General features: G+C 41.6%; 1 protein-coding gene across 11 annotated transcripts in view; it reads right to left on the reverse strand.

The window, feature by feature from the left end:
* DEPDC5 (DEP domain containing 5, GATOR1 subcomplex subunit) overlaps positions 1-12,004 on the reverse strand; it is a 63,611-nt gene that overhangs the window by 30,993 nt on the left and 20,614 nt on the right. For 7 of the 11 annotated variants that reach the window (XM_044989900.1, XM_044989895.1, XM_044989898.1 and 4 more), the window contains 7 exons: positions 11,533-11,602; positions 10,574-10,610; positions 9,877-9,997; positions 8,391-8,614; positions 5,469-5,672; positions 4,668-4,803; positions 2,372-2,469 (listed from right to left, as the gene is read on the reverse strand). In XM_044989900.1, the coding sequence (XP_044845835.1) occupies positions 2,372-2,469; positions 4,668-4,803; positions 5,469-5,672; positions 8,391-8,614; positions 9,877-9,997; positions 10,574-10,610; positions 11,533-11,602 (890 nt within the window). The remainder of the gene's footprint in view (positions 1-2,371; positions 2,470-4,667; positions 4,804-5,468; positions 5,673-8,390; positions 8,615-9,876; positions 9,998-10,573; positions 10,611-11,532; positions 11,603-12,004) is intronic. The other 4 variants (XM_044989901.1, XM_044989896.1, XM_044989899.1 and 1 more) reach the window with 1 other exon arrangement.

A 12,004-nucleotide genomic window follows, 5' to 3' on the forward strand; every position in this document is an offset into this window, starting at 1 on the left:
TCCAAAACGTCTGTTAGTCTATAAGGTGCCACAGGACTCTTTCCTGCTTTTATTGATCAAAACTAACATTGAGTTAAACTGAGTTACTGTAGATTTATGCTAATGTAACTGACTGCAGAATTTAAACTTTTGTGTTTAACATCTTAACTATAGTGTTAATGATATGAAATGGACTCATAGTTCAGATAACTTGGAGAACGCATACTGGGCAGAGTTTCTAAATATTCACAGGGGCTGTTTTTATAAAGTTGGAACCTGCTGCTTTATCCAATAAATGAATATCCAAGAAAATCATGTTCTCTACATTATATAGCAATTACTGTAAGAACAGATGGGTTTTTGATTCCATGATGATGGCAGGAAATCAGAAGAGGAGGCAAGGACAAGTTGCCATTAATCTTACGTCAAACCCGTTAATGACATCCGCCATCCACTTAGGAAAATGCAATAAGACTTGTTTTCTCTAAACTGTCATCTGGCATCTGCTGGACAATACAGATAACATGTTGAATGCCAATGTAAATAGTTGGGGTAATTTTTTTACTAAGGAGGTACATGTTGCAATACCTGAATGAACTATACTGTAGGCAGGAGAATGATGCCCCGATGTGATTCACTAAAAATCACTGTTGGAAAGATCTGTTCTGAATCACAGATGACTCATACCATAGGAAATGGAAAGATATAGGCTGGAGTCACATCCATGAAGTAGTGGCTTCAGCTCATTAGAGAGTTCAGTTATGAAGAGATGCTAATAGGGAATTTTAAGAAGCATGATAACTGTAGACATAATTTTCTCTATAAATCACATATATAGTGGCTAGTACAGGGGTTTTGAGGCTTCTCAAAACAATACAGTTGAAAAAGGAAAAAAAATTATTACTAGGAAAAATTATATATTCTGTGCATTCATGTTGCACAAATTATATACAGTATTTGAGGTGCAACAATTACCAGGCACAACAACTACCTGAACAAAAATATGAAATCAACTTGGAAGATAGAAAAGTAAGGTAAGAAAATTAACCAGGAATTCAAATGAAATTCAAATGTTCAAATGAAACCCTGGGAAGGACATGAAATAGAAATAAATTTACAGTGGACTAGTTAACTGATATGGATTTCCACACAATTATAGCTGCAAATAAATGTTATTGGCAGTAAGTTTGCTAGCAAATTGTTTTGGACACTGTGGTGTGTGGAGGGATGTGTATAGTAAGTGCAAAAATCATAACTATACATTGGAAGGCAAAAACTCAAAATGAACCTGTGAAATCAGAAAGAAGAAGAGAACAAGGGGAGTCTAAAATACTCTGTTCAAAGTGTTGGGAAATTCTACCATTGATCACGTTTCATCTAAATAGTAGATGATACTTTGAAAAGTTGGGCCACAAACAGACAGTTACTGCAACAGAATGCTTAGTTTGGCAAATCTGTTTTACTGGCTTTAAGAGAGTCAGAAGAAATTTTGAAATTTTCAGTAACTGAAATATTCAGTAATTTTCAGTATAAGAGAGAGACTCCTAATAATCTGCAATTTAATGTTTAAAAGTGCATCTTATTTCTCAAGTACAGATTCTCATCCAATTGTTCACACAGGCCCAAATCCAAAAAAGCAGCTGATCACATTATGTAATCTTGTTTAAAAATAGGCACATGCTTAACTGTTTAGTTGGATCCGGGCCTTAAAGGCTGTAAAAAGCTCTGCAACCCAGCACCTACAGTTCAAAATGGAAAACCTTATTTACAACTTCTCTCAAAAGCCTCTAGCTCACTACTAATTACCACAGACTTTATTCTCTGAGAATTACTAGAAAGATGGAATCATCTCAGACAAGCAACTCAGATATTTTAATACATATTCAGATTCATTTTGCTTTAACCCAAGAAGGCGAACACTCAGTATAGTATAGCACAGTAAAGCACATCATGGAGCATTAGAGAAAAGTTTGATCCAGTCCCCCCACGACATGTCTGGACACCAGATTTTGCGTTAATGGAACAGATTACCTTACTTTCAACTGAACACACTGTAAGAGCTTATTTGTTAAGCACAAACAAACAATGGACATCTTTTCTATACCAAGACATTTATAAAATGTAACTAGAGGAGCAGAAAGACAGATACAAAACAATGAGGGGATAATGGACATTAATTGCTCAATGTACAGTTGTACATTAGTTTGGAACTATGAAGTGCTTAGTGTTATTCATCACCTGTATCCTGTAGCTCCTGGACCCACCCATGTTCCATAGTTCCTAGCTCTGTTACTTTGTGACGGTTATCCTCTTACATAGCATCCTCCCATAGCTCCTTTCATACTTCTATTTAAAATCCCCAAGCCTGCTCTGTTGACTAGTACTTTATTACCTGCACCATTACAGCCGACCAAACTGCTTGAAAACTCATCCGTTCCACTGAAGCTCAGGAAAGAGATGCTGTCACCTGGATGACGAGAAGTGATGTGCCTGGAGAGAACAAGATGCTGGCAGATTGGTTCATTACAGAGAAACAATACCCCCTCTCAGAGTTAGGTCAAGTCTTTTAATCAAAACTCAGATGCAAAAGCAACCTGGGATCTAAGCTCAGCCTTTGGTGAATCAAGGCTCCATACAACACACAGGGACCAGGACAAACCTGGAGGGATCTTAGGAGATTCTGTACCAATGCAGAATATTGATCCCTATAATTTGGTACCCAATCTCCAGCAGTGACATATACTATATTTTCACAGGATAATGGATTTCATAGATAACTAGCTACCCAAGCATCCACTAGGAGACAAATACACCTAAACAAGGATGAAGAAGATTCCCATGTTATGCACAGCTCCAACTTTAAAAAATGGAAATTCCAACCAGGCCCAAATTTATCATGGATCTATATACATTCAATAGGGAGGAACCAACTGAGACTATGCGAGTAGGAAAGCCTGATGTTAGTGACCATAATTTAACATGTAAGGAAAGGCTTCTTATGAAGTATCATGCAGCGTTTATAGATTTCTTTTTTAAAAAGCAAAATTTGGGAACGAAAACTTGGTAAGCGTAGAGTAATGGGAATATTAAAATCCATCATGAGTGGGAGGAGGCTAGAGAATTGTAAAAGACACGATTGTTTAAAAGGTGAGACTAAAGCTTGTCTGGAAAAGAAAATTGCAAAGAATAAGAATTAACCAGTGTGACTTCCTGAAAAACTAATTAAAGATTGGAGGGTGAAACAATGCTGTACTGGAAATAAAGAAGGGAGAGGAAACCAAAACAATGAGGGTCAATCAAAGTGAGGGCTTGAAGTGAAATGCCAGAGCAGCAAAAAGTAAAAGTTAATGTCAGCCAAGAGATGAAAGGGGAACAATATGGACTTTTACAAAGGGTATGTCTACACTACTCGCCGGATCAGCGGGCAGTGATCGATCCAGCGGGGGCCGATTTATCGCGTCTAGTGTAGACACGATAAATCGACCCCTGAGCGCTCTTCCGTCGTCTCCTGTACTCCACCGCCACGAGAGGCGCAGATGGAGTCGACGGGGGAGCGGCAGCAGTCAACTCATCGCAGTGAAGAGACCACGGTAAGTCGATCTAAGTACATCGACTTAAGGTATGTTATTCACGTAGCTGAAGTTGTGTAGCTTAGATAAATCTCTCCCTCTCCCCCGCCCCCCAGTGTAGACCAGGCTAAGACATAAGAGAAAGTAATGCTTGAAAGGAAACAGACCCATTAAAGTTAATGACGGAGGAAAGAGATTAAGTTAATGATAATTCTAAAGTGATTACGTTACTGAACATTAAAAAAACTTTAATGAACAAAAGCAAAAAACATGGATACAGGAAATAAAGACCTTGTTAATAGAGATGTAGCTAAAAAGCTAGTAAGGGAATACCTTGGTGGGAGGAGTGGGGGAGGATAACTCCACAGCTCAGCAGATAGCCTAGATCTAGTGATGGGCCTAACTTCCGAAAGAACTTAAAAAAATAAATAAATCATATACATAGTGACTACTGAATGATTTAGCTCTCTCAGGGGGCAAGATACAGTGACTATGCTGATACTGCAGGTCTGTGTAAGCTCCCAATACTGTTTCGTGCATTGAATGAGATTTATAGGTAAACAGAAATATTTAATTTAAGAACAGCTAGCCATTCTTACAGGCAGTCCAGATCCCTACCCTGTCAAACATGGCTTTATTTCTCACCAGGTCTCAGTAGTGGGGGAAAAGAGGGGTAGGGCTGAAATTGCTTAAACAGTACTATAAGGCAAAGCCTTTTCCTATATACTTCTCTGGAATGGCAAGTTACAGCTTTTGAGATAGCAACTGCTTCCCTGCACCAAGCAGTAAGGCAGTTATTGAAGGCCTGGGGCACCTGCCATGGCCATTTCCTGGATGATCCCAGGGGTGATCACTGGCCTGACTATGGGTCTCAGACATTCAGCAAGAAGTAACCTAAGTATGGATGGACTGTGGGAAAATAAGCCCTATTTCCATGCTTGCTCCTGGGGCCTTATGCCTGACAATAAAAATTGTGGCATAGGTACACAGAGCTGACACTGCATACTACAAAATATGTATGTCCTGAACCTTTATTTTCTTTATCCGATATGTGGCTAGCCTTTCACACACTTTTTTTAAAAACTCAGATCAATTTCTTTACTTGGGGGATGGCCTTACCTGCCAGTTGCCTCATGGTAGGCTAGCTCCAGCAGCTCAGCAGAGGAGTGCGTCAGATCCCGCTGCCCGTTGCCCTGCATTTCTGCCATGTTCTGACGAGTTTGGTGGTGGATCTGGATTGCTTCTCCTGACGGACCTATCCAGTTATATATTTATCAGTCTCACCCAATCTTCTCTTGTTGCGTTAGTTTTCCCCAATTCACCCCCAACTCCTTCTCCACAGCAGCAGCACCACTAATTGATATGGAGGACTACAATGTCCCTTGGAAATTTTGTAAGACACAGTCCTCTCAATCTGCAGGAGGTATCAAATGAAATACTGAAGATTCTCATTCTAAAATACAGACACACTTTTTGGAAGGCCTTTTTACAAGACTCAAGGCAAGCTGAGCATAGTTCAGATTTTGAATCTCAAACCTGGAACATAAACGTGTGCACTTCCATAATAATTCACTTATTGAGCTCAGTCACAGCCCCGCCAGAATCTCCTGTCTAGTAAAGGCCACCAGAAATTCCCATCTGCTGCAGACAATAAAAAAGGAGAACTCTGGGCTTCCACATCCTCCATCTTCCATAAACTTGCTCCATGATATCCAAGCACTGTGGACACTAGCAGATGACAACATTCTCAAGAGACAACAGGGCATCAGGTTGTGTCAGTACTTGGCTCAGTCCCCACTGTGCTGCATTCTACCTCAGGAAACCAGAACAGTTCACTCTGCCAGCTTATCTAGAGGGGTGCCCTCCCCATGTTAAAGCTCAAAGCTTTAACAGTTTCAAAAAACATACTATAAGACTCACCCACAGGAAAAGTGTGCATCCAACGCCTCCTATTTGATGTGAGTTTCATGGGCATGCGGGATGGTGCAAAGGGATTTATTAATGCCCGCTGTGGCGTATACCCCCCAGGACGAATGTGCAGCATGGATTCTGCACTGCCTACATGAAACCTCCCTGGTGCGCTGGAGTCTCGCTGCTGTGACTCTAGCATATTCTCAAGGACATCTGCAAAACACAATTTTCAGTTAACATAAGACCAAACTAGAGCCACACAAAAGAAGGTGCACTACTTAGTAAAACAAGGGCCACTAGGACAAGTGGGGATGTGCAGAGGGAGGCTGAAGGAGGCAGATGGTACTAATCCAGAAATTACACTATAAATGAGAGTACAGACAAGACAGAACCAGGATTTTCTGCATTTAAAAGCATTAAAGTAGGAAAGCCAGAGAGGAAGCAATTTCTAAACAAGCCATGAAGAACTGTTATTTCTTCCTATTTTTCCAATAATAAACAAGGGGTTCTCACCCAGAACTCTAGACATTCCTGACAAGTTATAACAAAATACTGATGAAGCAGAAATTTAAAGACAGCAACTGCAGCAAAGTTATAGGAGATCGGGCAAAGGGGAGATCTAAGGAAGTAAAGTACTCTATTTTTTTTTTAAAATGGGCAGTTTCAACCATTGAAAGAAGAAGTGGTAAGAATCATTACACTACAGCATGCTTGCACCACAGGATACAAGATCTTGGTGAGCTCGTTTAAGTCACTACTATCTGATGCACAGCACAAAAGCATCTATTTAGAATTAAGTGTAAATGAAGGAAAGAAATGAAGGAAGTGGTGAGGGCTGGAGAACACAGAAGAAGTGTCTTAGACAAAGGCACCTAAGGGAAAGTTAGTGAAGAAGTTAAGAAAATGAAAAGGTCCAGACTATGCAAGAGGAAACTCAAGGCAATAAAAGTGTGGAATGCAGAGGAAACTGCAAACAACAATGAAAGAGGATATTTAATAAGGAAACAGAGTTCCCAAAAGCAGTAAAATGAAAGATCCAATTAAAGAAGAAAACAGGTGTGACAGAAATACAAATGGAAGAGCTAATAGAATACATCCTGGGCATAGTTATAGCAAAAAATGAGATGGGGGAAGAAGAAGCTTAAGACCCTACCCATATGGGGCAGACACTCCTGTATCAGGTTTAGTGAGGCAAGAGGGATAGTTTCCAGGTTACAGAAGATGACATACATTGATATCCATCAGTAGGAGCAGATGGGCTCTACTGCAGAACTCTTAAGAACCCAATAATAGCTAGCTAGCTTATATAACCCTTTTCATCCATAGATGAAGTACATTACAAAAGGTAAGTCTCAATTATCCCCAGTTTACAATGGGTAAACAGACTCAGAGGGGAAGTGACTTGCCTACGGTCACACAGTTGGTGAGTGGTAGAAATGGGAATAGAATCCAAGTCTTTGACCCACTCCCTCAGTACAGTCCCCCCGCAGATATTGCTTTACTTTTAAGGAAACTATCTGAAATACCAGGATCTTTATTTATATATTGCTTGATATAGGGAAAGTACTGGAGAACTTAAGCTGCTAAAGCAGTAGTAAGTTTTTAATAGGAAAGGAGGCAGTTACAGGCCAGCATGTCCAACTCCTATCACAGGGCTGATTCTGGTGTCAGATGAGATGGCAAGACCTCAGTGAAAAGGAAAACATAAGCAGCCTTCATTAAGAGCAGATTGAGTTAAAAAAATAATCTGACTGATTTCTTCTAAAGAGCTTCAAAGTACTGGTGAAGGGTGGACAGAGAGTGCAATTTACCTAGATTTCAGCAGGGCTTAGGAGAAGGCACCACATGCTGTCAGAGGACGAAATTAATAAAAAAGGGCAGGCACCAGTGCTAACGTAGCAAAATGGCTCTGTTAGCTGGCAGGAGGAAGAATCCAGAAAGTTATAGTTAATGACAGTAAATCCTCATGGAGACGAGTTGTAAAGGGGGTCCCGCAGGACCCACTGCTGAGAACAATTGTATTATGCAGATTCATAAGTGGCTTGGAAAATGAAACATTAGTTGCACATATCCACATCACAGATGATCCAAAGGTAGGAGGGGACACAGAAGAATAAAGATCTCTTAACAGGGAAGGGAAATGGGCAGATCTGTGTCAATGCCTATATAGGAAAAAGAACGAGGAGTCCTTGTGGCACCTTAGAGACTAACAAATTTATTTGAGCATAAGCTTTCGTGAGCTAAAACCCACTTCATCGGATGCATGCAGTGGAAAATACAGCAGGAAGATATATATACATGAAGAACATGAAAAAAGTAAAGTAAAACAAAACCTATTTCCCCAAGCTAATTTTTCCCCTACTGTTACTCACACCTTCTTGTCAAATGTTGGAAATGGGCCATCCTGATCATCACTACAAACGTTTTTTTTTCCTCCTGCTGATAATAGCCCACCTTGATTGATTACTCTTGTTACAGTTGGTACAGCAACACCCATTTTTTCATCTGCTCCGTTATATCTTCCTACTGTATTTTCCAGCATGCATCCAATAAAGTGGGTTTTAGCCCACGAAAGCTTATGCTCAAATAAATGTGTTAGTCTCTAAGGCGTCACAAGGACTTCTGTTCTTTTTGCGGATACAGACTAACACGGCTGCTACTCTGAAACCTGCCTATATAGGGTGAGCCAATAAGAACACAAAAGGGAACTGGACGAGTATAAAGGGACTGACAGCACTGAACTCAGAGCGCAGAGGTGTGCACTGTGGATAAACACATTTTCAAAGCTGTAACATGAATGCTGAAGTGAAAATTTCCCCCTCTGTGCTGCTTTGGAAGTGACTGACTTGAACTCAGGACCTCTCTCTTCCTACCCCAAAACCAATGCACAGCGAAGGGACTTCCCTATCTCAATTCGTGCCTCAGTCTGACCTCGGGTGCTGGTGTAGCCCAAGGAGCTGCTGACTTCGTATTGGTGCAAATGAGGCCGTGGGATCATCAAGATGTTGGAGATCTTCCCCAGGGAGCTGTCATCGGAAGCTTGGCTCCTCACCTCCTCTGGGAGCAGGGTGCGGCTCTGCACAGAAGGGCTGGACGAGACATCATAAGAGCTAGAGCTCTTCCTGGTGCGGCTCTCTCTTTCCCTCGCAGACCTACTGAAGGATACATAAGTTCAATAGCACTGAAGTGAAATCCCACTTCCTGGGCAAATCAAGAGGATCCAACAGCTTCCCACTTATCCAGGAACCTGTAGACTGATAGCTGAATCCAAGTATAGTGCTAAAGGGTTAGTGTCACCATCTTTGAATATATGAGTTCAATGGCACATTTGCCTTCCCTGGCTAGCATATTAAATAGTTATCCAACAACACAGGATACTGAACACTAGAAATCTCCTAGCTAGGCAGCAGTGCTCCAAAGGAAGCCTGCTCAGCACCTCCCACAATTCTGCAGCCATCAAGCCAGCCATGGCATTGATGGGATTTGGAAGGAACCAGTCCCAGCCCTACACAGCTAGAAAACCAGACTGGCCAAGGAGTTCTAGAGCATCCTTAAAATTAAATTAAAGGTCTTTAAAAGGTACTGGCATCTTTCCAAGCTGAGCTCTATCAGCTCAGTACTTGAGTGAATGAATCCATGTATGCAGATGTTTGTGTACAAAGCTCCCCTAGATCAATACAATGTCTCCTAAGCCCTGAAGCAAAGATATAACTGACGACACGCTGAAGCAGCCCCATTAGGCCCATCTTCATGAAACTGCACCAGGAACTTAGGGAGATTGAATGTAATTAGCCAAAAAAAAGCATCTGGCCAGGACATCAGGATGAATACCCTACTCAGGAGGAATGCCACAGAAATTTTCAGTGACCCCATCGTCATGCGCTCTATTTCAATTCACATCCAGAAATTAACCCTTTCAGTTGTTAAGGGATTCTACACCTCCTACCCACCCTGTTTGGTATCATCTCAGAGGACAGAGCACCAATCTCTGAATGACCATTTCCACTTCCAGCAGCTCCAATGTGTTCCTCAAAAGTCATCCAAGTATGAAACCAGCCTAACCATGTTTAGCTTGCAAAATCTGACAGGAGTACAGGAAAAAGAGAGATGGCTACAATAATTTTTCTGTTTGAACAAGCAAGCAAAATTTAAATTGGCTGGAAATATATTGATAGTTATTCCTTTTACTTGCTCCCATAGGATTAGTATGGCTTCACAGTAGCATGGTGCGAGAGCTGCCAGCAGGAAGCTCACTGATACCAGCTGAAAATATTAGTTCTAAACATTATTCTCAGACAAGTTTTAAGCTCTTGGTGTTCAGCCTTCCCCATCTTTCCCAAGAGCATTTTATATATGTCAGCAAATGCACTGAAGTGGTGAAGCTGAACCAGAATCTGTTTGCTTAAAAGCTTCCTACCTGAAAGTGGTACAGCGCTGGGCTCGGGATGGGCCAGGCAGTCTGAACACTTGGGCATCATAGCCATCATAATCAACTTGAATGGGAAGGGCATTCTCAGCATCTTTAGGAGCCCCTAATGCTGGAACACAGAACATTTAATTTAACCCACTATTAATTCCTCCCATACATTCAGTCATTCGCTGACAAGTCTTCCTATTTGTATGAGGTGTTGTGACCACCTCCAACCAGGATGTGCAGGTTTGCAGAAATGACCTCATGTGTAAGGACAAAATAACTCCCCCTTCTGTTCACACGCACATTCCTGAAAAAAGGTGGTATTGCAGCATGAAAGCCAGAGATTATGTAATTCTGTATATAAGGCATTTCTAGCACCTCAAGCACGGCAGTCAAGGCTCATCCTTCCCTTGAGCCACACTGCTAGAGGGCCAAGGCCTATACATCAACTTGACACCATCTCCTCTAGCCACTGACAAGCAGTCAGGGCTAAGAACCTACCCCATTGATCACATGCCAGGAAGTCAGCTTAGATACCTATACCAGCAGCCCAGGACACGAGTCTTGTTTTGCTGCCTTTTGCAACAATTAGCCCTTTTTCAGTCCCATCAATAGTGGTTTCATTGCACTTTCATTGCCTTGTTAGAGTCATTTATTGTTTTTTAAATCAACTGGGTCATTCCAGTACTGAATTACTCACAGGGGTCTCGACCGTTTTTCACTTTCTCTGTCAGCAACTGGAGGAGCAGACACAGGAAATGTGATAAAGAAAATAAAACAGGTCAGCATGTTCCAAGGAAATTTGACCCCACAGTGACTGAGGGTCAGACTTAACAGTTGGTATCAGATTACAGGGTTTATTCTGCTGACTCAGATCAGGCAGCCAGACCATCTCAGTGATGCAGAAATTTGACACCCAGTCACAACCCCCACAGACATTTTTTTCCTCCTCCCCAGTGTCTCTTCTCCCTCAAATTTTCCCATGATAGACAGAGGCTTTCTAATATCCCATATTAGCTAGAACAATTCACTTTTAAATACCATGAGCTTCCCTTCACCCCATACTGGGAAGCGCAAGTCTTCAAACTAGCCCCACTTTCATAAATCGCTATCACACCAAGGGTACATACTGCAAAGTAAGGTGTAACCAGTGTGGTACTGGCATGGGTAACAGTAGAAATGAGGATATTGCAACATGGGCTTCCATACAGGCTAGCTGGTCAAGTACAAGCCTGCTGGATACTCTGGCTACATACTTGGGTTCTGGCCTGTGCTCGGTTTCACGACGCCACATCTACACTGCTATTGTTACCTGTACTAGCTAGATTAAAGCTGGCATGCGTATGCCTACACCATGCTATTACACATTAATTTCCAGTGCAGATGTACCCCAAGAATCACAGCTTTGAATTCTGTCACTAGCACAGAATCCAGTTAGTCACCACTGACAGAGCTAGGAAAGGGCTCTGAAGCCTGGCACCAAAAAGAATTACAAGTATTTTTTGAACGATAAGGCGGCAGGGGTTCCTTTAGGTCACAACTGAATTAATATGGACTAGGGGACATGTGGAAAAGACAAGGACTGAACACCATGGCTCAGCTAAGGAGACATCAGTTTGTCCAGATGACAGGAAGAAGAGATCCCAGTGACTAGCCTACCTTCCTTCCTGCCAGTTTAATCCGTGGGGTGAAGCTGTTACATAGGAGCTGGCTTTTGGATGTGTAGAAACTGGAAAGGAAAAACAAAAGCTTGTTTAGTTAACTTTTAGGAAATGAGCATTTTAAATAAAAGTATTGAGTTTGGGTTATTTTCTGCCTGACCAGGCTGGGACAAAGGGAAGGATTTTGAGCCAGGCTCTTTCTGGAAAAGAGATGAAGTAGACATCAGGAAAGATTTGGATAGATGGTTACAAAGGCACTTTAGGTCAAGAAAAAGCTGGAATCTATAAAGCCCCACCCTTAGACTCTCAAATGCAACTTAATTCAGAGTTCACCTCAATAATCTAACAACTGAACTCTCTCATTCCCTTCCTCTTTCTCCAGAAAATTGTTCACTTCCGTTAACTTTTGCAAGATGTGATGCTACGTGCCATTGGTGACTTTCTCCCTAATCGACTTGCCCCTAATGATA

The sequence above is a fragment of the Mauremys mutica genome, chromosome 16 (assembly GCF_020497125.1).
Source record: "Mauremys mutica isolate MM-2020 ecotype Southern chromosome 16, ASM2049712v1, whole genome shotgun sequence".
In the NCBI taxonomy this organism is placed as follows: domain Eukaryota; kingdom Metazoa; phylum Chordata; order Testudines; family Geoemydidae; genus Mauremys; species Mauremys mutica.